Here is a 20,542-nt window from a genome sequence, read left to right as displayed (position 1 = left end):
GGCAAGGTGAGGAGTAACAATGTCCAGAAGGCCCATATTTGCCCAATCCAATGGGCCACGCCTCCATTCACTCATCATTCAAGCCCCCGGAATCCTGGCTCTATCGGATACGCCAAAAACATTCACCACGGCCTGTAGCTTCACACAAACGTATCCGACTGAGTCAATCTGGACGCTGCAGCTGCCACGTTAAACATGGGTGCCAAATCCCTGGTCATCGATTTCTCCTCACAACATTCATCCAACCAGCTCGATGTCTTGTCAGTTCCCTAGCCTCACCGACTTCCAAACCTCTCTTCCTCACCCACTCATCCACAATATCTTTCCACCTTCTCCTTGGCCTGCCACGCCTCTTCCCTCCTTCAAATTCGCTCAGATAAACATTTTCACCACTCTGTTGTTATCGATTCTCTCCACATGACCATACCATCTCAGTGCACTGTCTTCAATGCTGGTTTCCATCGACTTCCTCACTCCACATCTTTCACGAATCACATTATTTTGTATCCTACCCACCTTCTGTACTCCACATACATTCCTCAGCAGTCCCATCTCCACTGCTCTTACTCTTGACTTTTCATTTTCATGCCACACCATAGTTTCACAGCCATATGTTAAAGTTGGCACTAGCACTCTTTCATGCAAGCCTTGTGCAGCTGCAACACTGAAGCCACTGTTTCTTATCAAGGCCTTCATTGCACCAGCTACTTTTTCCTCCTTGTGTCATTCGACTTTCAACTTCTTTTCCACATTTTCCTCTCTCTTCTGTCACTGTACCCAGGGATTTGAACTCTCACCAGTTCCAGTCTCTCTCCATTCACTGTAACATTGCACTTTGAGCCAAGTTCTTTCTCAATAACCATCACTTTACTCTTTTCCACATTTCCTTTCAAGGCCCGACGCTCACAGATATCAGCAAAACTCTGCACTAGCCTACCAAGTTCTTGTCCGGTACTTGCAGGCAGTACTGCATCATCAGCATCCAACAAATTTGAGACATTCCATCCATCACCATTCATTAGCAATGCTATCCCTCTCTCCATTATTCTTGTTTTTTCTTCTCTCATCACCCCATCCATATACGAGTATATATTTAACAATCATGGGGACATCACACAACCTTGTCGCACGCCCACACCGATCGTGAATCACTCACTTAGATGCCCATTAACCCTTACACATGCTTCTCTACGATCATAAAAACTCTTGATGGCACCTAGCAGCTTATCAAATACACCGTACATGCGCAAAACCTTCCACAATACTTCTCTGTCCACTTTGTCTTATGCTTTTTCCAGATCCATGAATGCCAGAAACACCTTATGGTCCTTCTCACAAGCATTCTGTGCTATCTGTCTCATTGCAAATATGTGATCCACACGTTCTCTGCCATTCCCAAAGCCACCCTGTTCATTACTCACTAGGACTTCTGATATCTCTCTTACTTTCTCTATAATAATTTTTTCATATACCTTCCCTACTACACTCAATAGACTTATGTCACGATAATTCTTGCACTCACTTTACTCACCTTTATTTTTGTTCAGGGGTACAATCACAGCCTTTTTTCCACTCTGCAGGCACAGTTTCACACATCCATGCCTTCTTACATATCTCCAAAAAGCACTTCATTCCACTCTCTCCACAACACTTAAGCATCTCTGTATACTCTTCGTCAACCCCAGCTGCTTTCCCATTTTTCAGCCGCTTCAAAGCAGACTTAAACTGTGACTAAAATCGCCTTGAACTATCAAGATTGAATCAACAAATACGTCGCTGGAATCAAGCGGTTAATGGTTTGTTTTCACTCCTTTACCAGGTATCTCTCCCAGCCTGCACAAAATCGTCGGGTGGAAGCAAGAATGAATAATGAAAAAAGGCTCTTTAATTCGCTAACTTTTTAAAAATTCTTCTTACCATAAAACGATTATATGTAATTTGGGACAAGACATTTACCAATGCTAGGAATAATGAAGGATACATACAACTCCTCTAGTTAGTCTTTCCAAAGCTGAACAAAATCATCTGATGGTAGAATTTACACTAAATCAGAATGAAGTAGTTAATAAAAAGAAAAGATGATACTGAATAATCAAAAGATTGAACTATACTATTCAAACAGAGAGAGAGAGAGAGAGAGAGAGAGAGAGAGAGATTTAATATAAAGTAGGGCAGAGATGGAGACAGGAAAGATCCGGAGCTTCTTTTTTATTCATTCTTGCTCACACTATACGATTTTATGCAGCTTAGGAAACATCCCTCCGTAGTGAAAGGGTTAGGGAATATCCAATTGCCTCTTCAGTACAAAGTCATTCACGAAAGTTTAATAAATTTAATTGGTAGTAGTAAGAAATGAAAACGCTTCCACGATTCTTCAGTGAGATCTTTAAGTCGTCCTTCATCCTATAGAAGTTAAAAACCCGTGCACTTAACTCTAGCAATATTTATGCCCACTTTCCTCTTTCACATACACATTTTACATATCTTGTTTACTTTCCAGTCAGTGCCACTGTACCAGAAGCACAGTGCACTTTCTCGTTCGCATACCCAGTGAGTACTTTTTTTTTTTAAATCAAATCCATGAAATCATACAAGAATATATATATATATATATATATATATATATATATATATATATATATATATATATATATATATATATATCCATCCATCATCCAATCCTACGGTGCCCCATGAGGAACGTAGGAGCCCGGGGCTAGGCAAGTTGGTCCTGACATTTGAGATGAAAGTGCCCAGCCTCACTCATCCCTGAGTGGTATTATGTAAGCAATAAACTCCAACCACCCCTAGGATATAAACCTACACAGGTTCAATCTGATAGGAGCACCTTAATTATCCAATCTCCCCTTCAAGCACTCATTTCTTTTTTCTTTTTTAGTTAGTGTCATCCTATCAGAAACACACACACACACACACACACACACACACACACACACACATATGATTTTTTAAAATTATCCAGTGAATTATGCCAAAAACACGCACGCGTGCTCCCCTAGGGAAGCAGCACTCGTGAAAGGCAATCTGTGGTAACTACTTCTAATGGATGTGTTGTTATGGGGGAGTGGATGTTGTGGTGGTGGTGCAATGGTTATTGTAGCCTGGCACTGATGACTGGCTAGGGAGCTCTTCTTGGTTGAAGGGAGAGAAAGGGGGGGGGGGAATACAGCAAAATGATGGTCAGATGAAGAGAAACAGAAATTAAAAAAAAAGAAGTAGGAAAACGGGAATAAATGAAAAAAGGGAAGTGTGAAAATAAAGGCAAGGGGGGTGGGGAGGCAGTGATGAGGGAGAGCTCAAATGCAGGAGAGAGGGGGTGGAGAGATGAAAGGAGGAGGAAATGCAAGGTAGGGAGAGAAAGGGCGACCGAGAGTTGGAAGGAGGAAACGAATGAGGAAGGGGAAGGGAAATAAGAGAGACATGTTGAAAGGAAAGAAAAGAAGGTAGGAAGAATTTGGAGAAAAGTATAAGAGGGAAAAAGGAAAGAAAAAATAGATGAGAAGGAATTAGATTAAGAGAAAAATGGCTAAAGGGGTTATGAAGTAAAACCTGGAGGAAAGAGGGATCGAGAGAAGAAAGTGAAAATGTGACGAGAGGAAGAGATAGGGAAGGAAGGAATGAGAGCTAAAATGAAAGAGAGCAGGTAGCGAGAGAAGGAGAAAAGGGAGAAATGAGTGTGGGAAAATATGAAGGGACAAAAAGGTGTACAGAAGAGGGAAATTATCAAAAGACTGGACAATGTTATTAACACACACACACACACACACACACACACACCACACGCCGAGAGAGAGAGAGAGAGAGAGAGAGAGAGATTGATGTCCAAATAAATACAACCAAAATTACACCTGTTCTGTGTAGTATTACAAACAGATATTGCGTTCTAGTTTAGTGTATAGTAACTCTAACTCTCAATATTCTGTTTAAAATATAGTCTTGCATCTTCCAGGGGATTTTAATCATGTAAAAAATAAAATCTTCAGGGTACGGGGATAACTCAATCCTGTCTTTTTTAAGGAACTAAAAAACAGAGGAGGGGGTCCCTAGTCCCCTCACCCCGCCCCTTTTAGTCGCCTCTTACAACACGCAGGGAATACGGTGGCAGTATTCTTCCTAACACAACCTGGCCGCAGAGGTAGTACCACCCCATAGTGCGGCCAGATTCTGTCCCCCTCCCCAAAGGGGAGAACGGACAGATCCTCACCGCATCACACCGCACAAGGGTCAATTGCATTGCGCAGTTGACCCTTGTGCGGTGTGGTGCGGTGAGGATCTGTCCGTTCTCCCCTTTGGGGCTAAGATGCAAATGAATGTGTTGAATGGATGAGTAAATGGAGAGTGTGTTCCTGTCTCGGCTACCTCCCTTTCCTTGAGGGAAGCAGCCTAGGTATATAGATAGATAGACAGATAGAAAAAAAATAAAAAACTAATGTAGGGTAAAAATCAAGTCTGTATCTAACACTAACATTTCTGAAAGTAACACCCAAGCTAAGAAAATGTAAATGGACATAGCAAGAATTGATTTTACCCTCTCAGTACAGTATTGGCTTATGTAACTGTATGTGTTTTCAGTTAATCAGCTGAGGAGAGACATTTCGAACTGAGGAGATTAGTTACATCTTTTAGAACTTCCTTCAGTATGAATGACCCTTTTGAAGATGAATGAAAGTGTCTACAAAAAGCAAGACTTTTCATTAAAATACGTCGTCGTAGCGAAGGAGTTAATCCCTGCAGCCCGAATACGGCCTTATCTTCTTGTAGTTGCCGGACGATTTTATTCAGTGTAGCAGAACCTCCTAGGAACGTACGGGTTCATTGTAGTCTCTCTCAAGGCAAACAGAATCGACGGGGGACAGTAAGACCACTCCTTGGGGCCGATGTCGTGTTTTACTTATCACCCGCCTATTGTATGGCGAGGCAATGTAATTTTGTCGGAGTGTGTGTGTGTGTGTGTGTGTGTGTGTGTGTGTGTGTGTGTGTGTAATTATCTGTTGCCAAAATATCTTTAAAAATTGTAGACGAAAATTCATCAAACTTTCAGGAAACTGTAACTATGTAGATGTTCAGGACCTTATTACTTTTAGTGAGGATTTGATCAAAGACAGCCGAATGCCAGCTGCCATACATTTTGTAATATAATTTGGCATTTTGTGAAACGAGTGACTGAATCCCGCAGAGGTCTTCGAATATTCTTGAAATTTGGTTTATAGGTAGCTTGTAACTTAGCCAACGACAAATTTTGGCCCGCAATTAGCATTCAGCCCCTGAATGCTGTGGTTTCCTTTAATATGGATTGGCTTTTTGTGGAACGCGGTGAAAGAATTCCGAAAAGTTTTAATAATTTTCTATTATTTTCGTATGCATTTAACTTGTACCTCAGCCAACAACGTAACTGAACGGTAATTAGCATTCGACCCCTGATAGCTTTCTTTCTTTTTTTCTTTTTTCTTTTTTTTTTGTGTCCAACTCTGGGCATAAGCTTCACAGCCCGCTCCCAAGGCCCAGTAGTCCTCCAACATCCCATACACCTCTACATGTCACCACTTCGCCGCTAACACCCACCGTCCATATTGAATCAATACTATGGCTGTCTCATACAGGACTGGTGTACTGGTATTAGTGGGGGTATTTTTATGAGCCAAGGTGAAGTACAGAGGAGCGGCCTGATTATCTAACAAAGGTGTCCTGAGTTCGACCCAAGATTGAGGAGGCTTTTTGTTTCTCCCTAAGTGTCAACAAGTGGGTTGGTGGAGAGTTAGTGCCCCTCCCCGTAAAACCAATAACTCAAAGTCAAATGGCCACCCCTTACATGATTATGGCTTCTGGCAATAGATAGATAGATAGATAAATTTTACGACATGTTGGTGGGTCTTTATGAAATTCAAATCCTTAACTCGCCCCATCCCGACCACTTTTCCACCACTGACTCCCCCCAATCCCGACCATTTTTGGAAATTTTTTTTTTGGCTCAAACCTCTGCTTTTGGTAAGAAACATCGAAAATTCATAAAGAAATTGCTCACTTGAGGTTTGAAATACTCGATACAGGTAGGAGTACTTCCTTACCTTACTGGGTTTTCTAACAGACTGGCACCAAAGAAAACGAGTTCTATGGGAGGATAACTATTTCACACCACTCATAAATGGTATTTAATTATTTACTTGGTACGAATTTATATGTAGTACTAGAGTATATTGATTTTCAAGCAGTAATATAGGCATTATAAGCATTGTTTCACTCACTAACTCATCACCATACCTGACCTTTTTTTGCCACGTTACCTGATCATTATTTCTGACTGTTTCATCCTCTAATGCTATGTAAAGTTTGTCCTCCACATTGTCATTGATTGGGGAATCACTCTGGCCCTGAATTTCGTACCATGGCATGACATGGCTTTACTGGCCAGGTCACTGATAACAGGTGAATTGCTGAGACAATGGTGTGCAGGGGGGGGGAGGAGGTCATGCTGGGTAAGGCATTGTCCATGCCTGGCATCTTGTAGAGGAAGGTGTCACCTGTATACATACCAAAAATCACTAGCAAAAATTGAAAATTGTGCAAATTAGGGACCTTGCAATTGATTCGCGTTTATGTATGTCAACGGGATTGGTAGTGACAAAACGTGTGGATGTTAAAGAACGTCGACGGGACGCCGTGGGTTAAACTGTTTGAACCTGGGTCCGGGAGGACTGCAGACCACCTCTCTACCGATTGATTACACTCATATTACTTGTTGAAGTAATAGTAGTAGTAGTAGTAGTAGTAGTAGTAGCAGTAGTAGTAGATCAACCCCTTTCTTTCTGGTCGAGCAGATCCATCAACAGCAAGCAACCAGTCATCCCTCCAGGCTGCCCCTTGAGGTGGACATCGCACTGCCAAAGTGAGGTGCAAGGATGTGTGTGGAGGTTTGGTTCCTGGATGGACGCTGCATGTATGTCTCTTCACCCAGTTAACAAGGGCACTTTAGTAGATTCTACATCTCCCAGATCTATGGTTTCTTGGGTTATAGGAAACCACTAAATAAGGCTGCGGCCACACCGAACGCGACGAGCGGGGCGACTTGAGCGGAGAGGGGTGAGGCGACACGATAAAACACACTAAATTCTATGCGGGTGGCCACACTGAATGAGTGGGGAGGTTTGTCGCCCTGCTCACCCTCCCCGCTCGTCGCTACACGATGCAGCATGTTCCAAAATGTCGCGCACCGCCTAGCGACATCCCCACTCCCCACGCATTTGCATCATCATTCATTCGTGCTGGTACTGCGTGTTGGGGCGGTTAGGTTTGGTAATTTTGTCCACTGAACAACTTATTGGAGCCGTGTACCACAGGAGAGCTGTGTGGGATCCAACTGATCCACTCCACAAAAATACTGGAGTGTTGAAGAAACACTGGGAGGATATCAGTGAATAGCTGCATACAGATGTAAGTTATAATCGAGCCATTATTTTGTCATAAGATTGCTTAAGTAATGTTTGTTCCATTGTTGTTATAAAACCTATCAAAAACCAGTAATGTCTGGAATTCATACTAGTTTTTAGTGCTCAGTTCACTTTGTTACAACGTAGGCTTAAAACTAATAAACATAAGTGTATACACTGAAAGTATTTGTGTACGTATAAATGTAATGAACATCGAAAATTTTGTTATTTATCAGTACAGAAATCTATGAAATATAATTCAGCAGATACTGAAATGTCCAGTGGATATTTCATTATAGGCAATCAGTAGAAACTGGTATAGTGAATAAGTATACATGAAATATCAAGAATAATTAATCACATGATAAATAATCTTTAAGGTATCGTCAAATAAAGACATTAATATCAGTTAGACATTGAAACTTCATTCATTCATCATCAAATCCAGAGTTGCCCCATGAGGAGCGTAGGAGCCCGGGGCTAGGCAAGTTGGTAATGACATTTAAGATGAGAGTGACCAGCCTCACTCATCTGACTAGCATTTCGTAAGCAATTAACCCCAGCCATCCCTTGGATATAAACTTGCACCGGCTCAATCCGATTGGAGCTCCCTAAGTACCCACTAAACCACCAAGGTGCCATAATTTGGTTATATGGTTACCACCCAGCATAGTAAATGGTTTCCTGGTGTACAAGAGACCATTAGGATTGTTACTCAGTGTAGAGTCACCCATACACAGAAGGAAGGGGAAAGAATGAAGGAGAGATAGACAGAAGAGGAAGGAAGGAAAGAAGGAAGAAAGGAAAGGGCAGGCACCCGAAAGCAGCACTACATCGAGTGAGTGGATGATGAATGCCCACATCTACCTTTATGTGTACAAATACCCCGTTACTTTTGTAACCGATAAATTAAATGCTCAGGAGCGATGGGCTGTCTGTAGTTCATTGTGGCTTTGGCCAGCCTCACTTCAACTTTGGTGAGCAAAAAATCAAAAGTCCCTTGGCTCATACGTAAGTACTCATGAAATTTATCATCAAACAACCGAGATTGTTGGTACACATGATAAAATTCACTACGTTCATCTCTTTCCTCATTATATTCGTGAACCCAAGGTCTCTTCACAGGCAGATGATTTAGTTTCAGATGTGCATTTTCAGCAATGAAGAATTTTCTTGACATCTTGGACAATGGCATGTCTGCACTGATGAACAGCTTCTGACTATCTGTCGCCCGCGAGGTTGCCGCTAACCGCTTCGTATCTGGACATGCTGACGCTTACCTCGCCGCTCATCGCTTGACGCTACCTCCCCGCTCGTCACGCTCGGTGTGGCCGCAGCCTTAGGGTATGGCCACACCGAACGCGACGAGCGGGGCTACTTGAGCGGAGAGGGATGAGGGGACACGATAAAACACACTAAATTCTATGTGGGTGGCCACACTGAATGAGTGGGGAGGCTTGTCGCTTCGCTCACCCTCCACGCTCGTCGCTAAGCGATGCAGCATGTTCCAAAATGTCGTGCACTGCCTAGCGACACCCCACTCCCCAGACATTTGCATCATCATTCATTCATGCTAATACTGAGTTTTGGGGCGGTTAGGTTCTGGTAATTATGTCTACTGAACACCCTGTTGAAGCCGTGTACCAGAGGAGAGCTCTGTGGGATCCAAATGATCCACTCCACAAAAATACTGAAGTGTTGAAGAAACACTGGGAAAATATCTGAATAACTGCATACAAATGATAAATTATAATCGAGAATTTGTCATACAATTGCTTAAGTAACGTTTGTTCCACCGTTGTTATAAAACGTATAAAAGACCATTAATGTCTAAAATTCATACTAGTATTTATTGCTCTATTCCCTTTGTTACACCGTAGGTCTAAACCAAATAAACAGATAAGTGTATACACTGTATGTATGTGTATATGTACAGTAAATATGTATTGAACATCGACAATTTTATTATTTATCAATACATAAATCTATGAAATATAATTCAGTAGGTAGTGAATTGTTCAAAGGATTAATCCACTATAGGCATGCTTCTGATTATCTGTCGCCCACAAGGTTGCCGCTTCCTATTTGGGCACGCATCGAGTTGACGCTCACCTCCCCGCTCATCGCTTGACGCTACCTCCCCGCTCGTCGCGTTCGGTGTGGCCGCAGCCTAGGCTTGTCTCTCAGTGTAAAGGCACTTAAGGACGTAGTAACCAACTAACCAAGAGGATGATGGTGGCCAACACCTACCTTTACCCCTTGTGATGAGGAGGTTAATGGACTGTGCCTCAAGTTTTTACACTCCCAAAATATGAGGAAAATCATCTGGATAATGAAAGAATAATGCACGCAGTACATCACCATACTGAAATAGTTTAATTACTAATCCGTTAAGGTAGCGATGGGATCGTGTGTAGTAATTTAATGACCTCATGCATCACATTAACTACACTTCGTTTGTTATTAAATCACCTAATTAATTTTGCTTCATTACCAAACCTAACCAAACCTTACCTCAGTGCACTCTATACTTATGTTGCCTAACCTAATTTAACCTAATCTAACCTAACCTAACCTAATCTTACTTAACTTAGCCTAGCCTCAGCTAACCTCAGCTCACCTTAGCACATCACTTTAGGTGACCTGACCCTAACTCATCTCACCTCATCTCTCATGGAAATTACAGCCCAAATATTATTAAACTGCTAGTCAAAAAATCTAAACCTATTTCATAGATAGCATTAATATACAAACTTAAATTACAATCCATACAACAGATAATCACCTCCCAAGTCACCCCGGATTCCTAAGCATGAGGGAGACGGATTCACAAACGTATTGGCTATCGATTCTTTGTCATGTGTTTTTATATGTCTGCACTGGTAGAACTAAATACAGGGAAGATTCTGCAGTCTTTTTCCTTGTTCTTCCTGCAGAAAATTAATATAAACTTCAATAATATTTACTTCATGTAACCAAAACTTGTATGCTACAAGAGGAAAAGGAAACACTGGGAGGATCTATATTCATCTCTCCTTCCTTGCCCTTTCTGTAAAAACAAATCAAAATTTTGAAGCTCTCTTCCCCTTTGCAGCACATCTGATAAACAAGCATAGTCAGACTAGAAAGTTTATTTGCACTAGCAGCCAAGGAAACTCATTCCAACCTCAATACTAAAGCTAATAATTTCATGCAACTGCGTCTTAGTACTCAAATTCTGGGAGTAGCTCGGTTCCGTCAGATAAAACCAAGCTGACTTCCAGCCTAGTAATATTCTTCCAGACCCAATCGATGCTAATCTATGGCCCACAAACTAAATTCAAACTTTCGTACCTTCAATTACCAGTCTGAAATCGACAACCTAATAATCCCCATCCACATAGCCAGTAATTACAGATTCAGCTTCTGTGTGTCGTCTTCCAGGGAACGGTTGAAACTAGCAAGAAATGATTGTCGTCTGTTTATTCTCTTTCACATAGCAGTAAGCTATGACTCTAAAAATTCCTCCTCCTCCTCCTTTCTTCGTCATCTTCTCGCTCCCTCTTCTTCTTGAAGTTTCTTCTTCTTCTTCTTCAAGATTCTTTTACTTATTCTTCTTGAACTTTATTAATATTATAATATTTAATAATAATAATAATAATAATAATAATAATAATAATAATTATAATAATAATGATAATAAGAATAATAAAATAATAATAATAATAATAATAATAATAATAATAATAATAATTATTATTATTATTATTATTACGGTATTATCATTATCATTATTCTCCTCCGCTTCATCCTCCTCCATTTTCTTACTTTTCACTTCAGCTGTGCAGCAACAACACTGATATACTTTATCTGATAGGTAAAGTTAGTAAGAATCTGGTATGCTTATAATTGATTTTCTTCTTTCTCCTCCTTCCTTTTGTCCTCTTCCTTTTCCTCTGCATTACAGTTTATCTTCTCTTTGCCAGGCCTAGTCGAGGGTTATAAATGTGCGGGGGAACCCTTGTTCATTGGTATGCTTGTCTTTACGCACTGAATTCCACCCGACAAAGTCAGAGGAGGGTGTTGTTATCACTTGGATCGATTGGTATCCGTCTGTAGCGTTAGGCGGCAGGAAGGCAGGGCTGTTGGCCAGGCGGAGAGATTTCGTTTCCGGCCCAGAACTCAGAAAGTATTCACTATAGAGTCATGAAATATCACATAGCTATTTGTCTTACAGTGAAATGGTGCCTTTTGATAGAATTCTGTGTTTTACGCATTATATTATGTAAAAGTAAAAATAAAAAGAAGAAGAAGAAAAAAAAAAGCTTTTTCTGAGATTTCAGTGTTATCTGCGCAAGGAATCTGAATGGCCTGGGTTATGTGTCCTCAAGGCGTTCTCCTTACACCCGCCTTTAAAAGAAAAGATTTGAGGGGGAAGGGGGGTTGAGGGCCGTTATGCGCTTGGTTCGGTGTGCTGGGACGTGGGGTGTGTATGTGCTTGGTGAGGTGGAGTGTTGTAACAGCATAGCGTTGCCTATGTTTTATCCATGTCTTTAACCCACAGAACACTTTTGTTAGGTACAACTATCCTTAAAAAAAAAAATCAAAGTACCAACAGATCTACGCCTCTTACTCCTCCTGCTTCATCAACTTTTCTGTCTCATTTTTTTCAAAAACAGCACTGAAAGTCCATCTATTATCTCTTCGGCAGGCGCAGTCAGCACTGATCTACGACGCTGTACGGGTGGTTGCTGAGGCGCTGACTAGACTTAAGCGCAATGGAGTAGACGCTTTGAGTGGGTCTGGTGGCCTGGGTGAGCCTGGGATCATCAGCTGCGACAGTAATGAGAGTGAGCAGAGTGTCTGGGAGCATGGCGAGAAGATCACCAGGCAACTGAGGAAGGTGAGTATAGGAGAACAGCGTTAAGTTGTAGAATTAGAGTATCGGTGATGAACGGGATTTCTTGTGTGGAGGATAAGTGTGTTAGTGGGATTGTTAGGATGTTAGAATGGACGATTAGGGTGTCAGTGTGAAGTATTGGAGTGTTCAGGTGGAGGATCAGGGCATCTGAATGGGGTATTAGGATGCTTGGGTGGAATATTTGGTGTTAAGTTGAAGACCGGCAGCCACTTGGGGAAGGCGAATACAGAATTTGAATTGCCCCTTTATTATATCAGGCTTTTTTGAGAGGAAACAATTTCCTAGTGGTGGAATTAGCTGCCGTTTCCTTAGCTTCTACCTATCAGAATTTTATTCCCCTAACTGTATCTCTTTGGAACCCGCTTCCCCAGAGTGGTTTCCCCCCAAACTTCAACCTAGCTCTGTTCAAGTCCAACGGTTACAGATTTTTTTTTGTGAATGGGGACACCTGTACTATGATGTATGGAATTTTGTTCTGTTATTAAAATTAAACTTTTAATTAATGTTCTGAAAACATAAACATCAGAAAGACCCTCAACTCTTTCAGGATATTGGGTCCAAAGCAGAGAAGTGCTCGGATTATTTTTCTTCTCTCTCTCTCTCTCTCTCTCTCTCTCTCTCTCTCTCTCTCTCTCTCTCTCACACACACACACACACACACACACACAACAAACTGAAGGAGCGAACGTGACAGCGGAGAGAGAGAGAGAGAGAGAGAATTAAACCATTACCAAGGCAGACTAAAACTACACACACACACACACACACAAGCACGTAAGCACACGCGTGCGCTAAGTGAAGGAGCTTACGCGATGGCGGTGAAAGACAGAGGGAGAGGAGGGGGGGGGGAGCTCATCTAAAATCAATTCATCGACAAAACGAAGTAATATCACATATATGCACGCAAAGGAACAGAGAAGGTGCTCAAGACAGAGTCCTCTTAGCCCCCTTGTACCTTTGTTTAACCTCTCTATTTTTCCGACTTGGTGGATCAAACGTGGTAGGAAACTGAAATAGAAATCAAAAAAAATTTTAAGCTTAGCTTGTGCATAAGACTGTCTGTTTTACTTTTAACTGTACTGTATCACGGAAGCCTGGGTAAGGTTTGAAAGGATCTTAAGCTTATGTTGTTTATGAGACTTTTTATCATTGCTCAATGGCTGCAGACACTTTAGAATTAAATATCGAGTGAATCTTTGCATGACAAAACAGGAAGTACAAAATGTTCTGCACAGAATAGGTAGTTGTAATGGAAACATCTTTTAATGGTAATAATTGGTTACAATCCTTTGTAGCCTAGATACGGCCCCTATTTACCTGATGCTACTCTCGAGGGTTCATTACACTGACTCCAGCTTGTGTCTATCAGTGCGCCAATGCCGGGATAATTCCAACCACCTCCGCTGACTTCTGAGGAGAGTCTAGGTCCTGGATGCACTGTGCATTTAATAAGGTTATGTTGTGGAGGGCTTGGATTTTATGGTGAATTTTGACTATCCAAGGAAATGTGAATCTTGATTGTAATGATAATGGAGATGATAATAGTGCTGATGATAATGATGATGAGGGTGGTGGTGTTGGTGGCATTCATTATGACAGTAATGATGATTAACTCATTTTTGATCATTTAGCTCCCCCTCGTTTGCTTTTGAGGCCTCCCCAGCCTTCTGCGAGAATTCCTTGACTAAGCATGCCAGGTTTTGCCTGCAAACTTCCCTATTACATCTCTCCACCTCCTACCTGGCCTTATTCTACCACGCTTGCAATCTCTTGAAGTTCAGTCAGTCAGGCTTATACACCATCTGTTATCCTTTATTCTTGCTACATTACCTGTCCACTTTTTTTTTTTCCCCCCTTCCGGTATGCTTACTCATTTAGTCATATTGGTTGCGTCGGAGCGGCAACGTCGCGCTTTCGCCCGGGAATAGATGAGACAATTCGGCTAATCAGAGCATAAAATCTTCAGTAAAGCCGTGTTTTGATATTAAACCAGGCCATACCTACCCAACTTAGGTGAACTTATCATAATACCATACTTTGTTGACGGTGACGAGGAAGATACAAAGCTGTCGAATCTTTTTTAGAGACAAGAAAAAGTAATATTGCGACCTGTCAACCTCCATTTCTGTTTTATAACCTCTATAATGTCTTTGTCTTTAGTCTGCTCTCTCACCAAAGTTGATCCCTTCCTATCTCTCAAGAGTACTTCCAACACTGATTCTTCCATTTCTGTTTGAGATAGGGTAGGTTTGTTTTCCACTGATTTTGTCAGTTTCAAGGCTTCATAACTGGTATTTGAAATTCATTATATACGTTTTATTACATACTTACTAGCATATTATTTTCCGTAGTGTTTATATGTTTATCAAAAGCTTTCCACCCAGTTATAATAAACCATTTTGTACCATTCTCGTAGTCTTTCTTTAGTTTTACTATTTGCCCCACGTAATTGTACTTGCACTCCTCAACTCCTTCAAAAATTTCTTCCCTTACTTTGATAACCTTCTTTGGTGCACTTGGATTAAACATTCGTTTTACTCTGGTTCATCATTAAAACTATCTGAAACTTTCTGTACTTGGGCCATTTAACACTTCTTGTAATGTCTTGGCTGTTTCTGAACTCAGGAGAATGTTATCTGAATATCTTAAATGGCGTAAGTTTTCTCCTTCTGTGTTTACCACATCGTTGTCCCCTATTCTAGAGAGAGAGAAAGACTACCAGATAATGCTGATTTTGTATGTGCGGTGTGTAGAGGAGAGCATGTAAAGATTGTCAGACTTGAAAGGATTAATCTTGTTAGTGAGTCTCTTGAGTGTGTGGAAGAGCTTTTTGAATTGGGGGATATGTTATGTGATGGAGGTGGCTAGGGTAACGAGAGGCTGGAAGAAGTTCAGCGAGCTGATGCCTCTCCTGACATTGTGAGAGCTCTCTCTCTCTGAGGAATCTTTGTAATGCAGCATGTGTTAGTAGTGTAATGCTGTATGGTAGTGAGACCTAGGTAGTGTATTCATAGGCTCAAACAAACACAAGTGACAATGATTAGATGGCTGTGTAGTGCGTCCTTGAATCCGAGGTCTGGGGTAGCTAGGTGTACGATTGATTAGGTGAGAGGAAGGATAAGACTGGAGAGTATTGGTGTTGTGATGAAGAGGAGTAGATTGAGACAGGGTTGGCAAATAACCCACTTTTCTGAAAAAGCCCAACTCATCAAGGTTTTTTCGTTTTTTTTTTTTTTTCACAAAATACCCCCCTCCCCCCCCAAAAAAAAAAAAAAAAAAAACGGGCAAAAGTGCTTTATTTTTTTAAGTTTACCTTAAATTAAAATAAATGTTTCCGCTATACATAAATATGAATAGCCCAATAGAATCTTATTTTTCACACAGTTATTTGAATGAGGGAAATGAACACAATCATGTTTTGACCTGTTTGGCTGTTATCCTTGGGCTGCCTCCTACACAGCAAAACATGCTTCAAATGAGAGGCTTGAGAACACTGCACAACTCATGAGCTGGCAAAGATCAGTCCACACTACACAATAGTAGAAGGAGTCATTTGCCTTGCTACTCTCGTTTCTCTGGTAATTATATATACTTGCATTTCTCAATCTTCTAAATAATTATTATTGAAACTTTTGTGGCACAAGTGATTTCACACATTATCTTAAAACTAATAATAGCTTTTGGTAACCAAATACCTAAGCCTATAAAATACATCTGTTTTAAACAGAAAACAATGTTTATAATATATTTCTATAGAATTATTGATATTTGGTAATGAGACAACATATAGTATGGGTTAACTCCAGCAATGATTACTGTTATATAACAAATTTACCCCATTCATAAATAAAACTAAAAACCATATCTATCAAAAACAATTTTATTCTTAATTTAAAACTTTTAAAATTAGAGACAAGTAGTGCTGGCTGTAAAGCTTGTATTCACCACATTACATGTGGATGTATAAAAACTGAATCTGCTGAGAAGGAAAGCAATGTAAAAATATTCTTAAGATGAAGAAAACTTTGACCTGATTTTTTGAAAATGCATTAAGAAATAATGTTGTTATTTTTCAGGAAATATTATTATTTCATGTTGGTAAGTTATTTAGAAGTGAAGTGTCATTTTTATTTTATCACTGAGGCAAAGAACTGCATTTTTATTTGCAAAAAAAAAAAAATGTTCGTTATATTGGTTGGGTAACATGACAAGAACCATAATATACTGTGACACAAAAATATCACCATTCCAAAAGAAAAGGATATTGGTTATAAAAGCTATTAGAAAAACAGACGTATTATGAGGAGTTTTGAAAAAATCAAACAATAACATTCATATTTGCAAAGAGCATGTTTTACCTATGTTGGTCATGAGAAATGTAATAAGCTTTATTTATTTATGTATTTTGTTAATCACTAAGATAATGCTTCCAAAATATTATAAATACTTGGTGATGCAGTGGGGGTGCTCACCATCCACTCACTCAATGTGGTGCTGCTGTCGGGTGTCTGCCCTTTCCTCTTCTTCATCCTTCTTTCCTTCCATCCTCTTCTTTCTTCCTTTTCTTCATTCTTTCCTTGTCCTTCTGCCTACGGGTAACTTAACACTCCCTTTTCTTTCTTTCCTTAATTTTTTCCTCTTTCTTCTGCCTGTGGGTGACTCTACACTGAGTGACAAGCCAAATGGTTTCCTGTACACCAGGACACCATTTACTACGCTGGGTGGTAACCATATTACCAAATTTTGGCGCCTGGTGGTTTAGTGGGTAATTATTGCGCTCCAGTTGGATTGAGCCGTTGAAGGTTTATTTGGTGGTTGAGATTGATTGCTCATGTAATGCCACTCAGAGATGAGTGAGGCTGGTCACTCTCATCTTAAATGTCAGGACCAACTGCCTAGCCCCGGGATCCTACGCCCCTCTTGTGGCAATGTGGAATTGGATGATGGATGGATGGTGATGTGTTTTTTTAACCAATGAAATAGAATATGAGTAAGTAGCTATTATTTACTTCTGATATTGTGTGCAAAAATATAACCATTTAATGAAATATAACTGAATTTGGTATTAAATCCATTATTAAAAAATAAAACAGTAAAGTGGGTAAAATGGTGGGTTTTTCAAGTGAGTTTTACTGAAAAAACCCGGATGGGTAAAACTGGGTTACCCACTGGTGACAACCCTGGATTGAGGTGGTCTGAGCATTTGGGGAGGATGAAGGATGAGAGTCGGGTGCAGATAGTAACGTGTACACATTGCGGGTAGGGTTGCGAATGGCAGGCTGAAAAAGACTTGGGACGAAATCTTAAGTGTGACCTCAAGGATAAGGGCTTGCGAGGGGAGGCTGACAGAGATTGACTAGTGAGGGGAGATGCCATTAGGTGACCAAGGCCAACGCATGCAAGCATGTAGGAGCCATTATATACGATGTGGTATACACACATACACACAAACATAGAGAGAGAGAGAGAGAGAGAGAGAGAGAGAGAGAGAGAGAGAGAGAGAGATGAGGGTGACTCATTCAGCTGGACAAACTTTGGTTACTATCTCTTTCTTTAAATTTTTTCGTTTTTTTCTCTCTCTGGCTCTCTAGACACGTTCGGGTGCGAAAAGAAGTATATATATATATATATATATATATATATATATATATATATATATATATATATATATTGTTACGGAACAGAGAGGAATAATGAACACTTCAAGTGAGAATACTAAAATCACCACTGTCCCGCAAAGTTCCAGGTTCAAAACAAAAGAGTTAGGTAAAATTACAAGTTAAAGTTTAATGCTCAAACTAACAACTAAACATTCAGGACTCATAAGGATAATGTAATGGCAAAAAACAGGTTAAATATGGTCAACTGCAATAGCCTCTATTAACACGAAATTAGCAAGAGTAAATTTATCTAAGTCAGCCCTGATAAAATGAGAAAACCAGATAATGCTCAGTTAATGCAAGATATATTATTACAGATACAAAATATTATTAATAATGGCTGACATCAAAAACTCCACGTGAATCAGAAAAACCTTACCAGGCCCACGAACTAACACCCTATGCTATACAGTACAAGAAAAAATGCAACAACACTTATACTCAAATTACACAGCAGCCAGATGGTTGGAGACTTCCTGAGCACTCACAAAAATAATAACAACTGTACAGGGGAGGACAGAGATGTGAACAAAATGAGGAGTAGATCTAAGTGGCAATTAATACAGAGACTGAGCTCATTATATAGGGGCCGGCAGAGCTTGATACAACTTGTAAGAAGGACGCGCAAATGAAGCCATAGGGGACAAAGAGTTGACACTCCTGCTCTGAACAACAGAAAGAACGACTTACTCTACTATGAGGGAGGAGAAGGGGGGAGTGAGGTAGAACACGGAAGCTTGGTCACTATGGAAGCCACGAGGCGAATCGTGATCAATCATGCAGCATACTGTACGTTAGAATTATACAAAGGATGATGAAATCATAGGCTATGTAACACCTCCCCACAAAAAAAAAAAAAAATTTACAAAGGAAATTTCTTATTACTCTAAAACAATCTGTCTAAAGTCTAGATAAGCAATCTGCAATAACATTTTCTTTCCCCTTGACATGTTGTATGTCTAATGAATACTCCTGAAGAAGTAGACTCCATCTTGTCAATCTCTGATTTTTGTCTTTAAACTTACTAAGGAATTTCAGTAGGTTATGATCGGTATAAATGACTATGGGGTCAAAACCAGAACACAAATAAAATGAAAAATGCTGTAAACCCAAAATCAAGGCCAAAAGCTCTATCTCAATAGTTGAGTAGTTCTTTTGAGGTGGAGTGAACTTCTTACTGTAATAAGATACAAGGTGTTCAATACCCTGATGATCCTCTTGCAGCAAAACAGCCCCAGCTCCTGTATCACTTGCATCAACAGCCATCTTAAAAGGCTTAGCAAAATTTGGAGTAGCGAGCACTGGCTGACTTAATAGAATAGCTTTAAGTTTACTGAAAGAGGATTCACAGTTATCGGTCCAGACAAATTTAACTCCCTTTTTCAGTAGGTCTGTAAGCGGTGATACAAGAATTGAAAAGTTAAGAACAAATCTCCTGTAATAACCTACCATTCCCAAAAATCTTTGTAGCTCTTTCCTACTTTTAGGTCTGGGAAGATCAGTTATAACCTGAACCTTAGCTCCTGGTGGTACAACGTGTCCATCACCAATTACGTACCCAAGGTACTGAACTTTAGCTTGACCAAACTCACACTTTGATAAATTGGCTACAAGATTAGCCTGAACCAAACGCTCAAGAAATTTACTGACATGGCATAGGTGATCTTTCCAGTTGTCACTGAAGATTCATACATCATAAATATAAACAACACAAACTGCCAAATCCTCCGTTACAACATTCATGAGCTTCTGAAAAGTGGCTGGTGCATTCTTCATACCATATGGCATTACAGAACATGCAGAAATCTTTCCTAGTGTTACAAAACATGTGATCTCCCTAGCACTTTCAGTCATAGGTACTTGCCAGTATCTCTTTAACAAATCAAACTTACTTATGTACCTAGGCTTTCCGATCTTGTCTATGCAGTCTTCCACGCGAGGGAGAGGGTAAGTGTCTGTTTTGGTTATCTGATTAACACGTTTGTAGTCGGTGCAAAGCCGCTGTGACCCACCTGGCTGAGGGACTAGAGTGACAGGAGAGCTCCACTCGCTCTGACAGGGCTCAATCATCTTGTGGTCCAACAGGTAGCCAAGCTCCTTCTGGATGAGAGGAACTTTCACTGGGTTCACATGGTAAGGAGGCAGTTTAATTGGCTTTGCGTCTCCAACATTGACATCATGCATCAACACAGTGGTTCTTCCTGGAGTGGCATGGAACACTTGCGGGTACTTCTGCAGTAATGCCGAAAATTCCTGCCTTTCCTCGGGAGCTAGATGAGAAAGCTTAGTCTGGAGATCATTCATGATATAAGGATTCTTCCCCAAACTATCACTCAGGCTCATACTGCATGGGAGAGCTTCACTTGCAGACTTGGGTGGAACAGCTACAGTGCAGACTGGGTTATTTTCGTCCCGCCTGTGATATAACTTTAGCATGTTGATGTGACAAAGTTGCTTGTTCTTTCTACGATCTGGTGTGGCGATGACATAGTTGACATCACTGAGTTTCTTCTCCACGAAATAAGGACCACTAAACT

The 20,542-nt window shown here is 40.5% G+C and overlaps 1 protein-coding gene across 1 annotated transcript in view; it reads left to right on the top strand.

Moving 5' to 3' along the window:
* LOC145415652 (glutamate receptor 1-like) overlaps nucleotides 1-20,542 on the top strand; it is a 1,336,600-nt gene that overhangs the window by 944,774 nt on the left and 371,284 nt on the right. The window contains exon 7 of the mRNA XM_080284869.1: nucleotides 12,136-12,327. Coding sequence (XP_080140995.1) covers nucleotides 12,136-12,327 — 192 coding nt within the window. The remainder of the gene's footprint in view (nucleotides 1-12,135; nucleotides 12,328-20,542) is intronic.

The sequence above is a fragment of the Coenobita brevimanus genome, chromosome 103, assembly GCF_032717465.1.
Source record: "Coenobita brevimanus isolate Jiangsu-jjx chromosome 103, ASM3271746v2, whole genome shotgun sequence".
NCBI classification, from domain to species: Eukaryota; Metazoa; Arthropoda; class Malacostraca; order Decapoda; family Coenobitidae; genus Coenobita; species Coenobita brevimanus.
The sequence above is the reverse complement of the archived record's forward strand: the minus strand, read 5'-3'. Positions and strand labels throughout refer to the sequence as shown.